This window comes from Oryctolagus cuniculus, chromosome 19 (genome assembly GCF_964237555.1).
Source record: "Oryctolagus cuniculus chromosome 19, mOryCun1.1, whole genome shotgun sequence".
Taxonomy (NCBI): Eukaryota; Metazoa; Chordata; class Mammalia; order Lagomorpha; family Leporidae; genus Oryctolagus; species Oryctolagus cuniculus.
The window spans coordinates 6,858,425-6,880,526 of record NC_091450.1 but is presented as its reverse complement, the minus strand read 5'-3'; the positions used below and the strand labels follow the sequence as shown (position 1 = coordinate 6,880,526).

At 51.9% G+C, this 22,102-nt stretch overlaps 2 protein-coding genes across 2 annotated transcripts; both read right to left on the bottom strand.

Annotated features, from left to right (window-relative positions):
- Positions 1–4,006: 4,006 nt before the first annotated feature.
- On the bottom strand, positions 4,007–5,700 carry LOC100358738 (zymogen granule membrane protein 16-like). The gene is made up of 3 exons (XM_070064874.1): positions 5,474–5,700; positions 5,194–5,326; positions 4,007–4,419 (listed from the first exon to the last, which is right to left on the bottom strand). Exons 1-3 carry the CDS (start codon positions 5,526–5,528, stop codon positions 4,062–4,064), a joined length of 546 nt encoding a protein of 181 aa, XP_069920975.1. The 5' UTR covers positions 5,529–5,700; the 3' UTR covers positions 4,007–4,061.
- Positions 5,701–15,266: 9,566 nt separating this feature from the next.
- LOC100358997 (zymogen granule membrane protein 16-like) lies at positions 15,267–16,771 on the bottom strand. The gene is made up of 3 exons (XM_017337762.3): positions 16,692–16,771; positions 16,418–16,550; positions 15,267–15,644 (listed from the first exon to the last, which is right to left on the bottom strand). Exons 1-3 carry the CDS (start codon positions 16,744–16,746, stop codon positions 15,413–15,415), a joined length of 420 nt encoding a protein of 139 aa, XP_017193251.3. The 5' UTR covers positions 16,747–16,771; the 3' UTR covers positions 15,267–15,412.
- Between the last annotated feature and the right edge of the window lie 5,331 nt (positions 16,772–22,102).

Genomic DNA, 22,102 nt, shown 5'->3' with positions numbered 1-22,102 from the left:
TTTTCTCCATTATCGTGGCCTCAGCCACTGCTTGGAAATTCTCTCTTGCCTTCTCCTTGCCTCCCATACCACTCCATTCTCTAGTTCTTTTTTTCTTTATTTATTGATTTGAAATGCAGACAGAGAGAAGGAGAAATCTTCCGTCCATTGGTTCACTCCCCAGATGCCTACAACAGCTGGGGCTGGGCCAGCATAAAGCCACGAGCCAGGAGCTCCATCCAAGATGGGTAGCAGGAACTCAATCACTTGAGCCATTATCAGAGGCAGGGAGCTGGACCAGAAGGAGTGTAGCCAGGACTCCAACGGGCACTGCAGTATGGGATGCAGCATGGTGCCTTAACCTGCTGTGCCGCAACATTAACCTCCCTTCTATAGTTCTGTAACTGCCTCCTCTTTGTACCAACCACCACTGGTGTTTCCCAGTTCGCTTCCTCCTGCCTTTCTCCTTTTCTATACCTGTTGCTTTCCTGAATGGCTTCTTCCACACCCAGCACATGAACTTCACTGTAGCACTTGAACTTCACTATTTATGTGCTGATGACCTCTGAGTCAGCTGTATTCCCAAACCCTGTCCTTTGTAACCCTAGGGGTGAACCTGAAGGGCATTATGCTAAGGGAAATCAGGCACAGAGAGACAAATACATACCACATCCCACTTACGTGTAGAATCTAAGAAATACCAACTCAGAATTTGAGAGCAGGGTGGCCGTCAGCAGGGGCCAGAGTAATGACACAGTGGGCTAAGCGGCTTCCCGTATCAGAGGCTGATCTGAGTCCCAGCTGCTCCAGTTCTGATCCAGCTTCCTGCTGATGCACCTGGGGAAGCAGTGGAGGGTGGCCTAACTGCTTGGGTCCCTGCTACCCACGTGGGAGGCCTAGATGAGATTCTAGGCTCCTGATTACAGCCTGGACCAGCCCCAGCAATTGCAGCTGTATGGGATGTAAATCAGTGGATGGAAGATCTCTCCCTGTCTCTGCCTCTCTCTGTCATTCTGCCTTTCAAATAAATAATCTTAAAAAAAAAAAAAAAAAGCGGTAGTCATGAGAGGTTTGGTGGAACAATGGATGGAGAGAGGTAAGATGTTGATCAGAGCATACAAAGTCATACAGGTGAAAGGAAGAAGCAGCCTTTAGTGATCAATAGATCTCATGGAATGGTGACTTTGATCAGAATTGCTAAAAGTAGATCGTAAATGTTCTCACCACAAATGAGTATGTAAGGCAATGGCTTTGTTATCAGCCTGATTTAATTCTTCTTCAGGTTCACACATGAGAACATGACTCTGCTGGGCTCAAGGGAGGCTGGGGAGACAACTCATGGCCTCGGGTTTTTTGTTTTTTGTTTTGTTTTTTACTTAGGTATTCTGGAACTGGCGATGCTGGATGTACAAACCTTATAAATTTACTAAAAATCACTTGCACACTTGAAAAGGGTAAGATCTATGATATTTATAGCTCAAAAAGAATTCCAATGGCATAATATTCTGTGATGGAATTTGTGGTGGAATGAGAAGGCCATGCCAAGATGGCCGCAGGCAACGGAAACTGCCTGGCAACAGGCTGTGATTGGATGGCTTCAGGAACGACATGGCAACGGAGCCTGCCTGGCAACACGCTGTGATTGGATGGCTTTGGAAACTGCCTGGCAACAGGCTGTGATTGGTTAGAGCATAGACCACCCCTTGACCAGATTGGCTGCCTTGGCTCTATAAGCTGCTGTACCAACTGAAATAAATGAGTCTTCCAGCTGCTCGCCTCTGGCCTGCTCTCACCCACACCTGAGGTCTGTGTGGTGACTCCACGCCTCTTGCCCCCACCATGATCCTCCTCTCAGAATGGATCCACAGCAACATCTGGCACCCACGGAATTGTTATAAAAACATGCTAGTGGTGGGCTTCTTTTTATAGTGTTTGGGGTTTTTTTATTTTTATTTTTTACAAAATTACATGTCTGTAACTTCTCTTTGTCTAGTTGGGAAGAATTATGTCTTTGACATTCCCTATGACACAAAGAAATCTATGGGAAGCAATATGTTACTGCCCACCACTACCACCGAAACCAAAACTGCCAGTATTTTAGAGTCCTCGAAATTCTTCCCAAAGCCACTTCGTGTCCTCACTGACTCTATCCAGCCATCCTAATGATTCCCCTGAATTCTAACCATCCCCTTGCACTTGGGGCAATCAAAGATGAAAATGTCTCTACTTTGGAATTTACTTTTGTAAAAGCTTTATTTTCATGCTCTATGAAAGGCAGGCAGAGATGTCCCATCCATTGGTTCACTCCCTAAATGCCCACGACAGGCAGGCTGGGCCAGACTGAAGCCAGGAGCCCAGAACTCAATGCAGGCCTCCCACATGGTTGGCATTAATAGGAAGCTGGAATCAAATGTGGAGCCAGGCTGTGGAGTAGTGGGTAAAGCTGCCGCCTGCAGTGCTGGCATTCTGTATGGGCGCCGGTTCAAGTCCCAGCTGCTCCACTTGTGATCCAGCTCTCTGCTATGGCCTGGGAAAGCAGTAGAAGATGCTCCAAGTCCTTGTGTCCCTGTATCCATGTGGGAGACCCAGAAGAAGCTCCTGGCTCCTGGCTTCAGATCGGCCCAGCTCTGGCCGTTGTAGCCATCTGGGAATGAACCAGCATTTGGAACACCTCTCTCTGTCTCTCTGTCTCTCTCTCTCTGCCTCTGCCTCTCTGTAACTCTCAGATAAATACATTTTTTAAAAAGTCTTAAAAACAAAAGTAGGGCCAGTCCTTAAACCCAGGCAGTCAAATATGGGACTCAGCCCCTAGTGGCAACTTAACCTGCCTGCCCCAGAATTTCCACTTTGGCTGTGGTGTTGGCCAAGTTCACACTGTTGAAATGGTGGGTCCCTAAGGAACGACTCTCCGTTGTTGTTGGTGGTGTTTTGTTTTTGTTGTTGTTGTTGTTGTTTTTTTGTTTTTGTTTTTGTTTTTGTTTTTTACAGTCAGAGTGGACAGTGAGAGAGAGAGACAGACAAAAAGGTCTTCCTTTGCCGTTGGTTCACCCTCCAAAGGCAGCCGAGGCCAGTGCACTGCGGCCGGAACAACACACTGATCCAAATCAGGAGCATGCTGTTTCTCCGGATCTACGATGGGGTGCAGGGCCCAAGGTCTTGGGCCATCCTCCACTGCACTCCCTGGCCACAGCAGAGAGCTGGCCTGGAAGAGGGGAACCGGGACAGAATCCGGCGCCCCGACCGGGACTAGAACTCGGTGTGCCGGCGCCATAAGCGGAGCATTAGCCTATGAGCCACGGCGCTGGCTCCGTTTTTATTTTCTGTTTGTTAGAGAGGTGGGAGTGGGGGCAGAAGCTGGAGGAGAACTCAACCGGCTCTCCCGTGTGGGTGGCACTTGAACCATCCTGAACCGTCCCTGCTGCCTCCCAGGAGCCACGTCAGCAGGAAGGTGGAGTCAGGAATGAAACCCACTCGCTCTAATACGGGACATGGGTGTGTCTCAGCCACGGGCTTCTCATCTGCCTGAGCGCCAGTTCCCAGAGGGCTAAGCAAGAGCACCAGGTTAGGGGTAAGACGAGGAAGAACTGGCCTGGGGAATGGGGTGGAGTCCTTAAGCACAAACTGGGGCGAAACTTCAGCAGGGAGATCGCATCTGGGACAGATGGGAGGACAGAGGTCAGGACACCCACCTGCAGCTGAGCTCCAGGGAGAGGGGACAGCCCTTGGTCAGAGAAGCCAGCCCCTTCTCAGGGGGGAGGGCGCCAGAGAGGCACACCTGGGGCTCGGCGGTGTGCCCCCGCTGAGCCTTCCCTTCAGAACTCCTGTTTGGACAGACATTCTCAAGAGCTAACCCCGAAAAGAGTTGGTACAAACCAGCGTCACTCTCCTTGCGACGTACGGAAGAGCCCAGGATTCTCAACACCTGTCTCCCTCGTGCTCCCACTCTTAGCAGCAGGTAGCCAGAGCTGAGAGTCACACCGCCCTCCAAGAGTGGGTCCCGCCTGCACACACCCACATGCACACCAGCTTTAGCCATGTCCTTTTATTGAGCCATTTGTATGGAAATAGTGATCAGGGAGTTGTCACACCCCACCACGGGGCCCTGCCACGGAGGAGGCGGGCTCAGCAGTCGCTGGGGCAGTTTCTGGGATGGTGTCCCAGTGCAGGCCAATGGCGTTGACGAATAAGCCAGCTCGGCCACTGATGAATCGGAGCACGACATCCAGCTCCAAGGGGACAGCATAGAAGATTACGCCTGTGTCTCTCCCAAAGGAAAGGATGCGACCGTAGTTGGTGAAAAAGTCCAGGGTCTTCAGATAGTTACCGTATGACCCAGACACCTGGATCACCGACTCCCCTGGGTGCAGAAAGATCTCCTCCAGGTCTCCCAGGTTGCCACCCACGTAGTCGCTCCACACCTGGCCATAGCGCACCTGGAGACTGGGACGGGTGGGAGGGCAGGAACGGGGACACTGATTAGGTCATCAGAGTTCAGGACCGTTTGGCCTGCACGTGGAGTCCTCCAAACTGGACACTAGCATGAGCAGTCCCTGCTAGTTGCCCCAAAAGTGTAGGCCGGGTGAGCCCTGGAGGACCACACAAAGAACTTCAGCTCCTGGCCTGGCTGACAGCAGGTGCAGAGAAGGAAGGCAGCTTGCCCAGAGTCGCCCACACACAGTACATGGCAGGCCTTGAATTTGGAGTCCAGCCTCCTACGATGCCCCTCCCCCATTCTCGCACTTGTGGAAGCAAAGGGATTTTCTAACAGCTGAGTGGCTCCCTTGTGGGAGAGGGAAGAGGCTTGTCCCTGCTGTCCCAGGAGGCAGATCCAGGATAAGGGGACACACTTTGGCTCTGCACGTGATAGAATTTTCCGACTAGCAATGGAGTGGGGACTGCTCAAGAGAGGCGTTGAGCAAAGTTGCAGGGCACCCAGCAGGGATATTGGAAAGAAACTTTAAACCGCAGAAGGCGGGTGGGCTGGGCTGGTCGACTTCCAGGCCCCTGAGAGTTAGTGGTTATTAATGATTTGCCACCACCAGGCATATTCTGGGAGGGAGGAGTCCAAAGGGTACGGTTCTGGAAGCCGAGTCCTCTCACAGCTATCCCCATATCCCGCCTCACTAGGGACCTGTTGGTTGTGGCACAGGTGGCCCAGAGTGAAAGAGCACTTCCTGAGCTAGTAAGAGCTTGAGGAACGCGGAAGAGCCTTACCCCACAATATAGCGGCTGTCAACCCGGACACGGATGGCTGTGATGGGCCCTTCCAGCTGGAGGCCGGAGTGGGAGAATGGCTCCCCTCCTCCACTTCCGTACTCGCCACTGTAGGAGGAGGACCTGGCCTGGACTGCAGTGGAAAGAAAGGGGGGCTTGGAGGCAAGGACCTCCCAGTTCCCACCGCTCAGTGGCGGCCCTGCAAGCCTTGGCCACCAGCCGAGCAGGGGCCCCTTCCCGCCACCCGCCACCCGCCACCAGAGTCCAGCGGCTCACTTACTGGCACTGGCAGAGGCCGAGGCACAGAGAAGGCCCAGGAGCATGAAGGTCCACATCGTGAGGCTGCGGGGGGAAGAAGAGAGCAGAGGGGGAGGTTTCCCCCTTTCCCTCTGGCCTCCAGGTGGCCTTACCCTTCAGCTCCCACCTAGCCAGACCCAGGCTCAAGGTGCACAGCACTGTCCACAGCCTGCAGTGCATCCTCCAGACCTGATGTTCCAGGGTCCAACTGTCTCTGGCCCGCCCTTGGTCTGGCTGTAGCCACGCCCTCCTTTTCCCCTCCAAGCAGAAGGTCAGCACTCACTCTTGGCGAGCGCTGTCTCCTGACACAGCCAGGACGGGGACTTTCTGAATTAGGATGCAGGATAGGCCTCAGCCTGGAGATGGCTGAATTTCCTGAACCCAGCATCAGAGCCAACACCGACAAGCTGGCCACTGGAGTGCAGTAGGTGAGTCCTCCGCCCCTGGAGCCGCCATCCCATATGGGCACCGGTTCTAGTCCTGTCTGCTCCACTTCCGATCCAGCTCTCTGCTAGTGCCCTGGGAAGGCGGTGGAAGATGGCCCAAGCACTTGAGGCCCTGCACCCCCTTGGGAGACCTGGAAGAAGCTCAAGCTCCTGGCTTAGATTGACCCATTTCTGGCCATTGTGGCCATGTCGGGGAGTGATCCAGCAGATGGGATCTTTGTCACGATTCTTTGTCCACCGACACACGCCTGGCCTTTCCCAGTCACCTGAGTGTCCCAGGTTCCTAGTCCTTCAACTGACAGCTGACACATCTCTGCACCAAGATAGCTTCAACCCAGGTGCCCACTTCACTAACACTCCCTGCCACTCAATCCAGGCATCCCCTTCCCCAGACCAGATCAGATCTGAATCCCCACCGACCTCTCTTTATCTCTCTCTCTCTGCGTCTTCTCTGTATGTGTAACTCTGACCTCCAAATAAATAAATAAATCTTTATTTTTTTATTTTTTTATTTTTATTTTTATTTTTTGACAGGCAGAGTGGACAGTGAGAGAGAGAGACAGAGAGAAAGGTCTTCCTTTGCCGTTGGTTCACCCTCCAATGGCCGCCGCGACCGGCGCGCTGCGGCCGGCGCACCGCGCTGATCCGATGGCAGGAGCCAGGAGCCAGGTGCTTTTCCTGGTCTCCCATGCGGGTGCAGGGCCCAAGCACCTGGGCCATCCTCCACTGCACTCCCTGGCTACAGCAGAGAGCTGGCCTGGAAGAGGGGCAACCGGGACAGAATCCGCCGCCCCGACCGGGACTAGAACCCGGTGTGCCGGCGCCGCTAGGCGGAGGATTACCCTAGTGAGGCGCGGCGCCGGACCAATAAATAAATCTTTAAAAAAAGAATTTTCCCCCTCTTTCCTGATATTTTGATACAAAAAGAAAAACAAACAAACAAACAAAAAAAAAGGAAGAACAAGCAGGCAGTAAAGTTTAAAGAATGGCATGGCAAACACCCGTACAACCATATACCACTTTATGGATTCTATCACATCATGGGGACTATCTTGTACATTAGCAAGTCTAGCCAGCCAGCCAGCCTCAACCTGCCAGCCCCTTCTCAAACCATCTCTGTCTCTGAGAAGGGTGACTTGGGCTGCAAGTTGCCCCCCTCCCAAGAGATGTCCTTCCAGGGAGCATGAGGGAAGCTGAGGCGCTGAGGGGGTGCAGGTCCTCCTTGGGGCAGGGTGGGGCTGGGCCCCTACCCCAGACTCTCAGACACCATGGCAGAAAGGTCCTGGAGCCCTCCCCCACCCTCGGGTCTGAGACTTCAGAGTGGGTGTCAGACTCCTTCGGCCCCGCGAGGGTGGATCTCTCCACCTCAAGCCCCGAGTCCTGATGTCTGGCGACTCCAGGACTGGCCCCTGTGACCCCTCTGAGTCAGCAGGACTTCCAAGAAGACAGAAGCATGGAGGCCAGGGAGGGGCTGGAGTAAGTAGCATCGCTTATCAGTGGCTCTTGACCTGTTGCTCAGGGCATCCCACTCCCTCCCCTCCAGCTGGCTCATCATCTGGCACTGGGGGCTCAGCCCAAATGGCAAAGGGAGTCCCGCCCTCCAGAGCCGGAAGTAGGGCGGCGCACTTCCGGGAGCTCAGGTGCACCCAGGCCAGGAACGCCAAGGTGTCTCCTCTCTTCTCCTCGGCCTTCAGGTAACCTTTGACGGAACTGTCTCCTCACCCAGCCAATGGGCTTGGCCTTGTCCCTTGTCCTCTGTCTGCCTTTCTCTGCTGATTCTCTCCCTTGATGCCTGCAGGAAACTCCCAGGACCCTTAAGACAGAGGCCCTGAAGGGGTCCCAGGGCCCCGCCCGGTCCTTTCCAGGAGTCCACATTTGCCCTAGGTAGTGACTGAAGCACCAGCGCAGAGCGGGAAGGCGGTGGAACACCAAGCTCCCACCTGTCCATCTGTTCACACTAGAATTTGTAACACTATTTATTTAGGGGGCCGGTGTTGTGGCGTTGTGGGTAAAGCTGCTGGCGGCAATGCCAGCACCCCGTGTATGGGCACCAGTTCGTGTCCCGGCTGCTCCATTTCCAACCCAGCTCCCTACTAATGCGCCTGGGAAAGAGGCAGAGGATGGCCCAAGTGCCTGGACCCAGCTCCCATGTGGGAGACCCGGATGAAGCTCCTGGATCCTGGCTTTGGCCTGGTCCAGCCCTGTCCGTTGTGGTCGTCTGGGAAGTGAAGCCAGGAATGGAAGATCTTTCTCTCTTTTCTCTCTGCCACTCTTTCAAATAAGACATAAATATATTTTTAATGGCTACCACATTGAGGATGGGACAGCCCAAAGCCAGGAGCCAGGCTTCTCTCTTAGGGTCTCAGACATGGTGAAAGGGTCCCAAATATTTGTTCCCTTGTCTGCTACCTTCCGAGGCGTGTTCGAGGGAATTAGATGGGAAGCAGGTAGCTAGGACTCGAACCAGCACTTCAACTTACAGGATGCACTGCTAGAATCCAAAAGTTCTACTTTTGAAATTTATATTTATTAAATAAAAGCTTTCTCTAAAAAGTAATAAAAGTAAAAATAAAATAAATTATAGGATGCTGGTATAGCAGGTAGGCAGTTTAACCCGCTGTGCCACAATGCCAGTCCTCTCTTTGGCAATTTAAAAACGTGTTTATCATTTTCTTCTCCTTGAAAGGTAGAGAGAGAGATGGGGATCTTCCATCCACGGTTTCGCTCTCCACGTGCCCGCACAGCCAGGCCTAAGCCAGGCTGAAGCCACAAGCCAGGAACTCTCTCTGGACTCCCACATGAGCAGCAGGGCCCAAGCACTTGTGCATCATATGCTGCCTCCCAGGATGCATTAGGGGAGCTGGAGTGGAAGTGGAGCAGCTGGGAGTCCAACCGGGAACTCTGATGTGGGATGCAGGCATCCCAAGCGGTGGCTTAATCCGTTGCCCCGAACCCCTGCCCCCTGCTTTCCTTTTAACCCAGGGGCCCGGCCTACTGCCCCTGAAAATGTCAAGGACGTTGCCTTAAACTTCACCCAGCCCCAGTGCTACAGGCTATGAAAGTCCAAAGGTCTTTGTGTTTTCAGCGTTTTGCTTGGCAAAGCAGCTGTATGCAGGAGCCAGTGCCATGCTGGCTGTTTCCAAGCTCCTCCAATCAGAACTTGCCCAACCTGCATCTCCACACACCAGCTGTCTGCTGCGTCATCTATAAAATGCCCCCTGCACCCCCACACCATGGGGGAAGCAGCTTGGAACCGTCACATGCTCCTGCCTCCTTTGAACCAATGACACAGCTCCTCTCTCAAAGGACCAGCAACACAGGTTGTGTTTTGACCAAGAGGGCAGCGAGGCTACCTAGCTCAGAGCAACCTGATCTTGTCACGTGTGACAAGGAGTTCCAGGGAGTTCTTCTCAGGACTTTGCAAAAGTGACAGCAGAACTGGGAGGCCATGGCTAGCCATGTCACTGGGTCCTTGCTCTCTCCTCCCCTCCTGTGTGGCCTGCAAGCGACAAAGCAGCCTTTGCCCTCTTTTCGAGTCTTTGTGCAATCCAGACCCCATGGTGGGACTGAGCCTCCTTCACCTGTCAGACAAAATACAACAAGTTTAATCGAAAAGATCCTAACTGGCTTTTGTCTGTGATTCTAGAATCAGGCTGAACACTTGCGTGTATAAAATAGGACAGGTGTTCCTGTGGACCCGCTCCTACGCCCCTTTCCTGGTCCTTGCCCTCGGTCTAAGTCCCCCCAGGTTAGGCAGGCACACACCACCCAGAAGCCTAACGCCGCTTCTCGGCTCCTCCTTATACTGTCGGTTCTCCGGCGAATTCACATAAGGACTGATCATGCCAGAATTCGGAAGCATGTCATTGTCCCTCACTCGAGAGAGGTGACGCTGCGCAGACACCATGTGGGCATACGGCCTTGACCTAATGAATCAAGGATGTCCCCCACTAAGCACAGGAGAAATATAGTGAGTCTGTGAGTGATAAGAGCCTGTCACTCCAGGCTGCTGCCTCACAGGCAACAATTGGTGACTTAGGGAGAGAGAGCTCCAACAGTGAAAATGACAATGTAGCAAACAACCCAGCAATGCCTAGACAACCACCCCCAAATATCCATGGGATGAACTTAGACGATCTCCAAGCAATAACCCATGCGATGTCATCCCATCTGCACCCAGTGAGGATCCCCACGTTTTGGCAGTCCCCAGGCACCCAGGCTCTCAGGACAGCTTCTAGACCCCATCCCACCCACATGTTTGCCATTAATCTCGAAGTGAACACAGAATTCAGGCCCTGGATTCCAACGCCTGTAAAAAGGCTTCTGCTAACCAAGAGCCAAGGATATGCTTGTGTATTTCCAGAGAATGCGGGACAGCCCATTTGGGTACCAGCCAGAAACATCAAGCCTACAACTGTCAGCCAACCAGAACCAGCTGAACACGACTGAGAGTCTGCCTTGTTAGCGGATGCACCTGCCCTATCATCCTACCCTGAGAAGGTGCCCATAGCCACATCTGCTACTGCTTTATACCCCACTAGCTCTCGTCAGCCACTCAAACGGCCCACAGCCTGTGTGCAGTCATGCCATTCCTGATTTCCGTTGTTCCTCATTCCTTTCCCTATCTGAGTAAGCACTCCTGTGCCTCCCTTTGTGAGCACTGGTTAGTCAACGATGGATAAGATCCCCTGGGAGACATCCTAAAAGAAGCACAGCCACGTGCAGAGACCACATGGAAACGGGGTCAACAATGGTCTGGCCAAGAATCATGCCTCCTGTTGCTCAAAAATAAACGAAAAGGAAGAAATGTGGTGGAAAGAGAAGGTCATGCCAGGATGCCATCTGACAATGGAAACTGCCTGGCAACAGCCTGTGATTGGATGGCTTCGGAAACAACATGACAATGGAGCCAGACAGACAACAGGCTTTGATTGGATGGCTTGGTTTTAGAAACTGCCTGGCAGCAGGCTGTGATTGGTTAGAGCATAGACCACCCCTTGAGCAGATTGGCTGCCTTGGCTCTATAAGCTGCTGTGCCAACTGAAATAAATGAGTCTTCTAGCTGCTCACCTTTGGCCTGCTTTCACCCACACCTAGGGTCTGTGTGGTGACTCCATGCCTCTTGCCCCCACCACCATCCTCCTCTCAGAATGGATCCACAGCAACATCACAGTCCCCAGAGCTATGACTACCAGCTTATTTTTGTCTCTCTAGAGACAAACTTCTTGAAATAGCCCTCGCCTCTGTGAATCCTCACCTCCCATTCATTCCTTAGCAAATTGCAGCCTGCTTCAGCTGATTCCTGCAGGCCACTGAAGCTGTGCTTGTCAAGATAATGAATGACCTCCTCACGGCCACCATGGAGGAAACGGAGATCTTTCCTTTTCTCCAGTATCATGCCCTTAGCCACTTCTTGGAATTTCTCTCTTGCCTTCTCCTTGCCTCCCATACCACTCCATTCTCTAGTTCTTTTTTCCCTATTTATTGATTTGAGTGCAGAGAGAAGGAGAGAGATCTTTCGTCCATTGGTTCACTCCCCAGATGCCTACAACAGCTGGGGCTGGGCCAGCATAAAGCCAGGAGCCAGGAGCTCCATCCAAGATGGGTAGCAGGAACTCAATCACTTGAGCCATTATCAGAGGCAGGGAGCTGGACCAGAAGGAGTGTAGCCAGGACTCCAACGGACACTCCAGTATGGGATGCAGTGTGGTGCCTTAACCTGCTGTGCCACAACATTAACCCCCCTTCTATAGTTCTGTAACTGCCTCCTCTTTGTACCAACCAACACTGGTGTTTCCCAGTTCGCTTAGTCCTGCCTTTCTCCTTTTCTATACCTGTTGCTTTCCTGAATGGCTTCTTCCACACCCAGCACATGAACTTCACTGTAGCACTTGAACTTCACTATTTATGTGCTGATGACCTCTGAGTCAGCTGTATTCCCAAACCCTGTCCTTTGTAATACTAGGGGTGAACCTGAAGGGCACTATGCTAAGGGAAATCAGGCACAGAGAGACAAATACATACCACATCCCACTTACGTGTAGAATCGAAGAAATACCAACTCAGAATTTGAGAGCAGGGTGGCCGTCAGCAGGGGCCAGAGTAATGACACAGTGGGCTAAGCGGCTTCCTGTATCAGAGGCTGATCTGAGTCCCAGCTGCTCCAGTTCTGATCCAGCTTCCTGCTGATGCACCTGGGGAAGCAGTGGAGGGTGGCCTAACTGCTTGGGTCCCTGCTACCCACATGGGAGGCCTAGATGAGATTCTAGGCTCCTGATTACAGCCTGGACCAGCCCCAGCAATTGCAGCTGTATGGGATGTAAATCAGTGGATGGAAGATCTCTCCCTGTCTCTCTCTCTGTCATTCTGCCTTTCAAATAAATAATCTTTACAAAAAAAAAGTGTTAGTCATGAGAGGTTTGGTGGAACACTGGATGGAGAGAGGCAAGATGTTGATCAGAGCATACAAAGTTTCAGGTGAAAGGAAGAAGCAGCCTTTAGTGATCACTAGATCTCATGGAATGGTGACTTTCGTCAGAATTGCTAAAAGTAGATCGTAAATGTTTTCACCACAAATGAGTATGTAAGGCAATGGCTTTGTTATCAGCCTGACTTAATTCTTCCTCAGGTTCACACATGAGAACATGACTCTGCTGGGCTAAAGGGAGGCTGGGGAGACAACTCATGGCCTCGTGTTTTTTTTTGTTTGTTTTTTTTTTTTTTACTTAGATATTCTGGAATTGGCGATGAAGGCTTTACAAACCTTACAAATATACTAAAAATCACTTGCACATTTGAAAAGGGTAAGATCTATGATGTTTATAGCTCAAAAAGAATTCCAATGGCATAATATTCTGTGATGGAATTTGTGGTGGAATGAGAAGGCCATGCAAGGTGGCCACAGGCAACAGAAACTGCCTGGCAACACGCTGTGATTGGATGGCTTTGGAAACTGCCTGGCAACAGGCTTTGATTGGTTAGGGCATAGACCACCAATTGACCAGATTGGCTGCCTTGGCTCTATAAGCTGCTGTACCAACTGAAATAAATGAGTCTTCCAGCTGCTCGCCTCTGGCCTGCTTTCACCCACACCTGGGGTCTGTGTGGTGACTCCACACCTCTTGCCCCCACCACCATCCTCCTCTCAGAATGGATCCACAGCAACAACATCTGGCACCCACGGAATTGTTATAAAAACGTGCTAGTGGTGGGCTTCTTTTTATAGTGCTTGGGGTTTTTTAAAATTTTTTCTAACAAAATTACGTGTCTATAGATTCTCTTTGTCTAATAGGGAAGAAATATGTCTTTGACATTCCCTATGACACAAAGAAATCTATGGGAAGCAATATGTTACTGCCCACCACTACCACCGAAACCTAAAACTGCCAATATTTTAGAGTCCTCAAAATTCTTCCCAAAGCCACTTTGTGTCCTCACTGACTCTATCCAGCCATCCTAATGCTTCCCCTGAATTCTAACCAACCCCTTGTACTTGGGGCAATCAAAGATGAAAATGTCTCTACTTTGGAATTTACTTTTGTAAAAATTTATTTTCATGCTCTATGAAAGGCAGGCAGAGATGTCCCATCCATTGGTTCACTCCCTAAATGCCCACGACAGGCAGGCTGGGCCAGACTGAAGCCAGGAGCCCAGAACTCAATGCAGGCCTCCCACATGGTTGGCATTAATAGGAAGCTGGAATCAAAAGTGGAGCCCGGCTGTGGAGTAGTGGGTAAAGCTGCCGCCTGCAGTGCTGGCATTCTGTATGGGCGCTGGTTGGAGTCCCGGCTACTCCACTAGTGATCCAGTTCTCTGCTATGGCCTGGGAAAGCAGTAGAAGATGCTCCAAGTCCTTGGGTTCCTGTATCCACGTGGGAGACCCAGAAGAAGCTCCTGGATCCTGGATCCTGGCTTCAGATCGGCCCAGCTCTGGCCGTTGTAGCCATCTGGGAGTGAACCAGCAGATGGAAGACATCTTTCTTTCTCTCTCTGCCACTGGCTCTGCCTCTGCCTCTCTGTAACTCTCAAATAAATACATTTTTGAAAAAGTCTTAAAAAACGAAAGTGGAGCCAGGCCTTGAACCCAGGCACTCAGATATGGGACGCAGCCCCTAGTGGCAACTTAACCACCATACTAAGTGCCTGCCCCAGAATTTCCACTTTGGCTGTGGTGTTGGCCAAGTTCACACTGTTGAAATGGTGGGTCCCTAAGGAAAGACTCTCCGATTTTTTTTTTAATTCTATTTTTTATTTTTGACAGGCAGAGTGGACAGTGAGGGAGAGAGACAGAGAGAAAGGTCTTCCTTTGCCATTGGTTCACCCTCCAATGGCAGCCGAGGCCCCTGCACTGTGGCCAGCGCACCCCACTGATCCGAAGGCAGGAGTCAGGTGCTTCTCCTGGTCTCCCATGGGGTGCAGGGCCCAAGGACTTGGGCCATCCTCCACTGCACTCCCCGGCCACAGCAGAGAGCTGGCCTGGAAGAGGGGCAACCGGGACAGAATCCGGCGCCCCAACCGGGACTAGAACTCGGTGTGCCAGCGCCGCAAGGCGGAGGATTAGCCTAGTGAACCGCGGCGCAGGCTCTGTTTTTATTTTCTGTTTGTTAGAGAGGTGGGAGTGGGGGCAGAAGCTGGAGGAGAACTCAACCGGCTCTCCCGTGTGGGTGGCACTTGAACCATCCTGAACCGTCCCTGCTGCCTCCCAGGAGCCACGTCAGCAGGAAGGTGGAGTCAGGAATGAAACCCACTCGCTCTAATACGGGACATGGGTGTGTCTCAGCCACGGGCTTCTCATCTGCCTGAGCGCCAGTTCCCAGAGGGCTAAGCAAGAGCACCAGGTTAGGGGTAAAGACGAGGAAGAACTGGCCTGGGGAATGGGGTGGAGTCCTTAAGCACAAACTGGGGCGAAACTTCAGCAGGGAGATCGCATCTGGGACAGATGGGAGGACAGAGGTGCAGGCCACCCACCTGCAGCTGAGCTCCAGGGAGAGGGGACAGCCTTTGGTCAGAGAAGCCAGCCCCTTCTCAGGGGGGAGGGCGCCAGAGAGGCACACCTGGGGCTCGGCGGTGTGCCCCCGCTGAGCCTTCCCTTCAGAACTCCTGTTTGGACAGACATTCTCATGAGCTAACCCCGAAAAGAGTTGGTTCAAACCAGCGTCTCCTCTCCTTGCGACGTACGGAAGAGCCCAGGATTCTCAACACCTGTCTCCCTCGTGCTCCCACTCTTAGCAGCAGGTAGCCAGAGCTGAGATTCACACCGCCCTCCAAGAGTGGGTCCCGCCTGCACACACCCACATGCACACCAGCTTTAGCCATGTCCTTTTATTGAGCCATTTGTATGGGAATGGTGATCAGGGAGTTGTCACACCCCACCACGGGGCCCTGCCACGGAGGAGGTGGGCTCAGCAGTTTCTGGGGTAGTTGTCCCAGTGCAGGCCAATGGCGGTGACGAATAAGCCAGCTCGGCCATTGATGAATCAGAGCACGGTGTTTGGGTCCAAGGGGACAGCATACAACATTATGCCTGTGTCTTTCCCAAAGGAAAGGAAGCGACCCTTGTCAGTCACAAAGTTCAGCGTCTTCAGATAGTTACCGTATGACCCAGACACCCGGATCACTGACTCCCCTGGGTGCAGAAAGATCTCCTCCAGGTCTCCCAGCTTGCCACCCACGTAGTCGCTCCACACCTGGCCATAGCGTACCTGGAGACTGGGACGGGTGGGAGGGCAGGAACGGGGACACTGATTAGGTCATCAGAGTTCAGGACCTTTTGACCTGCACGTGGAGTCCTCCAAACTGGACGCTAGGATGAGCAGTCCCTGCTAGTTCCCCCAAAAGTGTAGGCCGGGTGAGCCCTGGAGGACCACACAAAGAACTTCAGCTCCTGGCCTGGCTGACAGCAGGTGCAGAGGAGGAAGGCAGCTTGCCCAGAGTCTCCCACATACCGCAAATGGCAGGCCTTGAATTTGGAGTCCAGCTTCCTACGATGCCCCAACCTATTCCAGCACTTGTGGAAGCAAAGGGATTTTCTAACAGCTGAGTGGCTCCCTTGTGGGAGAGGGAAGAGGCTTGTCCCTGCTGTCCCAGGAGGCAGATCCAGGATCAGCGGACACACTTTGGCTCTGCACGTGATAGAATTTTCCGACTAGCAATGGAGTGGGGACTGCTCAAGAGAGGCGTTGAGCAAAGTTGCAGGGCACCCAGCAGGGATATTGGAAAGAAACTTTAAACCGCAGAAGGCGGGTGGGCTGGGCTGGTCGACTTCCAGGCCCCTGAGAGTTAGTGGTTATTAATGATTTGCCACCACCAGGCATATTCTGGGAGGGAGGAGTCCAAAGGGTACGGTTCTGGAAGCCGAGTCCTTTCACAGCTATCCCCATATCCTGCCTCACTAGGGACCTGTTGGTTGAGGCACAGGTGGCCCAGAGTGAAAGAGCACTTCCTGAGTTCTAAGACCTTGGAGGAACACGGAAGAGCCTTACCCCACGATATTGAAGCTGTTGACCCGGACACGGATGGCTGTGATGGGGCCTTCCAGCTGGAGGCCGGAGTGGGAGAATGGCTCCCCTCTTCCACATCCGTACTCGCCACTGTAGGAGGAGGACCTGGCCTGGACTGCAGTGGAAAGAAAGGGGGGCTTGGAGGCAAGGACCTCCCAGTTCCCACCACTCAGGGGCGGCCCTGCAAGCCTTGGCCACCAGCTGAGCAGGGGCCCCTTCCCGCCACCCGCCACCAGAGTCCCAGCGGCTCACTTACTGGCACTGGCAGAGGCCGAGGCACAGAGAAGGCCCAGGAGCATGAAGGTCCACATCGCCAGGCTGCAGGGGGGAAGAAGAGAGGAGGGGGGAGGTTCCCCCTTTCCCACTGGTTTCCGGGTGGCCTGACCCTTCAGCTCCCACCTAGCCAGACCCAGGCTCAAGGTGCACAGCACTGTCCACAGCCTGCAGTGCCATCCTCCAGACCTGATGTTCCAGGGTCCAACTGTCTCTGGCCCGCCCTTGGTCTGGCTGTAGCCATGCCCTCCTTTTCCCCTCCAAGCAGAAGGTCAGCGCTCACTCTTGGCGAGCGCTGTGTCCTGACACAGCCAGGACGGGGACTTTCTGAATTAGGACTGGAGGATAGGCCTCAGCCTGGAGACGGCTGAATTTCCTGAACCCAGCATCAGAGCCAACACTGACAAGCTGGCCGCTGGAGTGCAGTAGGTGAGTCCTCCGCCCCTGGAGCCGCCATCCCATATGGGCACCGGTTCAAGTTCCGTCTGCTCCACTTCCGATCCAGCTCTCTGCTAGTGCCCTGGGAAGGCAGTGGAAGATGGCCCAAGCAGTTGAGGCCCTGCACCCCCTTGGGAGACCTGGAAGAAGCTCCAGGCTCCTGGCTTTGGATTGACCCATTTTTGGCCATTGTGACCATGTGGGGGAGTGAACCAGCAGATGGGATCTTTGTCACGATTCTTTGTCCACCGACACACGCCTGGCCTTTCCCAGTCACCTGAGTGTCCCAGGTTCCTAGTCCTTCAACTGACAGCTGACACATCTCTGCACCAAGATAGCTTCAACCCAGGTGCTCACTTCACTAACACTCCCTGCCACTCAATCCAGGCATCCCCTTCCCCAGACCAGATCAGATCTGAATCCCCACCAACCTCTCTTTATCTCTCTCTCTCTCTCTCTCTCTCTCTCTCTGCGTCTTCTCTGTCTGTGTAACTCTGACCTTCAAATAAATAAATAAATCTTTATTTTTTTATTTTTTTTTTATTTTTTGACAGGCAGAGTGGACAGTGAGAGAGAGACACAGAGAGAAAGGTCTTCCTTTGCCGTTGGTTCACCCTCCAATGGCCGCCGTGGCCGGCGCGCTGCGGCCGGCGTACCGCGCTGATCCGATGGCAGGAGCCAGGAGCCAGGTGCTTTTCCTGGTCTCCCATGCGGGTGCAGGGCCCAAGCACCTGGGCCATCCTCCACTGCACTCCCTGGCCACAGCAGAGAGCTGGCCTGGAAGAGGGGCAACCGGGACAGAATCCGGCGCCCCGACCGGGACTAGAACCCAGTGTGCTGGCGCTGCAAGACGGATGATTAGCCTAGTGAGCCGCAGCGCCGGCCCAATAAATAAATCTTTAAAAAAAGAATTTTCCCCCTCTTTCCTGATATTTTGATACAAAAAGGAAAAAAAAAAAAAACAAAGAAAAAAAAAAACGAAGAACAAGCAGGCAGTAAAGTTTAAAGAATGGCATGGCAAACGCCTGTACAACCATATACCACTTTATGGATTCTATCACATCATGGGGACTATCTTGTACATTAGCAAGTCTAGCCAGCCAGTCAGCCTCAACCTGCCAGCCCCTTCTCAAACCATCTCTGTCTCTGAGAAGGGTGACTTGGGCTGCAAGTTGCCCCCCTCCCAAGAGACATCATTCTAGCGAGCATGAGGGAAGCTGAGGCGCTGAGGGGGTGCAGGTGCTCCTTGGGGCAGGGTGGGGCTGGGCCCTGCCCCAGACTCTCAGACACCATGGCAGAAAGGTCCTGGAGCCCTCCCCCACCCTCGGGTCTGAGACTTCAGAGTGGGTGTCAGACTCCTTCGGCCCCGCGAGGGTGGATCTCTCCACCTCAAGCCCCGAGTCCTGATGTCTGGCGTCTCCAGGACTGGTTCTGTGTCCCCTCTGAGTCAGCAGGTCTTCCAAGAAGACAGAAGCATGGAGGCCAGGGAGGGTCTGGAGTAACTAGCATCGCTTATCAGTGGCTCCTGACCCGTCGCTCAGGGCATCCCACTCCCTCCTCTCCAGCTGGCTCATCATCTGGGACTGGGGGCTCAGCCCAAATGGCAAAGGGAGTCCCGCCCTCCAGAGCCGGAAGTAGGGCGGCGCACTTCCGGGAGCTCAGGTGCACCCAGGCCAGGAACGCCAAGGTGTCTCCTCTCTTCTCCTTGGCCTTCAGGTAACCTTTGACGGAACTGTCTCCTCACCCAGCCACTCGGCTTAGCCTTGTCCCTTGTCCTCTGTCTGCCTTTCTCTGCTGATTCTCTCCCTTGATGCCTGCAGGAAACGCCCAGGACCCTTAAGACAGAGGCCCTGAAGGGGTCCCAGGGCCCGCCCGTCCTTTCCAGGAGTCCACATTTGCCCATGTAGTGACTGAAGCACCAGCGCAGAGCGGGAAGGCGGTGGAACACCAAGCTCCCACCTGTCCATCTGTTCACACTAGAATTTGTAACACTATTTATTTAGGGGGCCGGCATTGTGGCGTTGTGGGTAAAGCTGCTGGCGGCAATGCCAGCACCCCGTGTATGGACACCAGTTCGTGTCCCGGCTGCTCCATTTCCAACCTAGCTCCCTACTAATGCGCCTGGGAAAGAGGCAGAGGATGGCCCAAGTGCTTGGACCCCAGCTCCCATGTGGGAGACCCGGATGAAGCTCCTGGATCCTGGCTTTGGCCTGGTCCAGGCCTGTCTGTTGTGGTCATCTGGAAAGTGAGGCCAGGAATGGAAGATCTTTCTCTCTTTCTCTCTTTTCTCTCTTGTGGGGAGCCATTGCACCGCGCCCTAAAGATGGCACCGGCTCCTTTCTCCCGGAAGGACTGGCGAGAAACAAAAAACTCCTAATAAGGAGATGGCTGAGCTCCCTTCTGGCTTCCGCATTGCTGTACCAATCAATCCTTGCCACTTGGCTGCTTTTGATTGGTGTGCTGATGGCTATAAGAGGGATGGGAGAGGGAAGGAGGCGGAAGAAGAAGCTTGTTCAAGGTTCCTGAATAAACTGCTTGAAGAAGAGTTCGGGTTGTGTCTTCCTTGCTGGTCGAGGGACGCGACAACTGGTGGCCCGTACGGGGAACCATCTCAAACGTGAACTCAGAACTTCCTGCAGTCAGGGCAGCTCTGGTAAGTCCCCCAGGAAAATAAGGTGGGGGTCCGCGATAAGAGTGGGCAGTCCTGCGACAATAGCGGGAGGATAGTTCTGTGACTAAAGCAGAGGAAGTTCTGCGACAAAAGCAGAAGGAGCTCTGACCCGTGGCCAGGGAAAGAGTACAATTTTTGACGATGGGTAATTCACAGTCCCATCCAATTTTTCTGGCGCTGAATGCGCTGCTTTGAGAAAACGGTTTGAAACTTAAGCCTAGTACATTGCATAGGTTTTTACGTAACTGCGATACCATTGCACCCTGGTATGGGGTTTCGGGAAGCCTTACTATCCCTTCATGGGACAAACTAGGCAGGGATTTGGATTTTGCATTCGAACAGGGTAATCTTGAAGGGGGAGTGAGACCAATATGGAAGTTAGTGCGAGCATGCCTCGAGGATGAGCGGTATAGTGAAACTATTCTGAGCGGTCAAGCAGCCTTGGAGGAGCTTCAGGAAGAGTGCTCCAAGAAAGCTGCCAGTGAAAAAGGGAAAACTTTGAAGGAGAGTCAGAAAAGAACTAGGAAAAAACTGTACCCCAATCTTTCCGAGTTGCGCAGCCCCTCCTTAGTAAGTAGTACTAGTGCAGAAAGTAGCTCAGAAAGCAGCAGTGAGTCTGAAGAGTGTGGCGATAACAAAGAGTCTGGTATAAAGCAAGTACGGGAATTGAATCGGCAAATGAGGATTTCCAAAAATTACAGCCGCTGAGCCATTACCAGGTGCTCCAAATATATTTACGGATGGGTCAAAAACAGGCTGTGGGGTTTATATGGTAGAGGGTAATGACCCGGTATTTCATCAGTTTCAGCCAGGCCCACCTCAAGTTGTGGAATTAAAAATAGTTATTGAAGTCCTCAAGCAGTGCTCTTTTGCCTTTAACTTGTTGTCAGATTCCTTATATGTGGTGAACGTATTAAAGATATTGGAAACCGCAGGACCGATTAAACCTTCTAGCCCAATTGCATCCCTAACGTCAGGTGATTGCTCATTGTCTGGATGCATGGGCCGCCTGGGGGAGACCCCAGGTGCTAAAAACTGATATACATCTCAAACCTTTACCACCTTTTGCCAAAAAATGGAGGTTCAACTTGTCCATGGATTGCCGTACAATCCTCAGGGTCAGGGCATAATTGAGTGAGCACACCGCACACTGAAAGAATATCTTTTAAAACAAAAAGGGGGATGCGACAGGCCAGGAGAAAGAGAGAGGAAAAATTCCACAGGTATCTTGACCTAGAGAAAAGTCTTAATTAGATAACCCTTTCCAACTTGATGGGTTTTTCTCTTTACAGTTAATAAAAACTTAAGCAATGGGCTCATACGCTGATAATCAATTCTTTTCTGTGCTGCTGTAGCTAACTTATCTAATGAGAGTTTTCATGTGTCTTGAAGGTTTCGCATTTTTCTATTGCCAGTATGAGTCTTGATTGGAAAAACTGCACCATGAAGCTGTTCACGTTATATCTCTAATGTTTGAGTGATTACCTAACTTTGATCATATCTAGTCCACAGCCTTGGTTAAACGTACTAATTTTTGACTAAAATGGTTTGACTCTCTGATAGTTTAAATTCTAAACCGAGTCTTTCAACTTTGGGGCTTCCAGTCGGATCCCTGGAACTCTCAAAGGATGGGACTCTAAATTTGTTAAAGTAACAGCTGTTTGAGTCAATTCAAATTATACAAAGTGTATGAAAATGTAGTAAATGATGTCAAATCTATGTTGTATTCATGTTTTTGCTTTTCAGCTAAAGTAGTCTTATAAAAATGAGAGTAAATTCTGTGTATACAAGCCTTTATGTTGTTAACTCAAGTAAGCCAATACAGATTGCTTCAGAAAATTGGGTTAATGCAAACGCCCTTTGGTTCACTTGCTCAGTTTTACATTTACATGTCTTTGATATGCTTTAAACTTGTTTCTCTTAAGGATGAAGATCTTTTCAAAGTTGTAAATATGCACTAGTGACTGTTGCTGCCCAAGTGGTGTTATCCTTATGTTACTTAAAAGCATGGAAATGTAATTTTGACTTTTAATTCAGATAATGGTGTGGTATTCATTAATAGCTCAGTGTTTTAAGTTATCCAGGCATCGGTGCTAAGTAAAATACGGAAAATGTATTATGTGTACTTTTAACATATTAAATTTGATAAGAGAGACTTTTAAGTTTGCCAGCATGTATTCTCATAGGTTGTCCATACATGATAATTCAAGACTGTAAAAGTAACTACAGGTATAAAGTTTCAGAAGGTGTGAGCAAGTCATGAAAAGTTGTAAAAAGTTTATGAT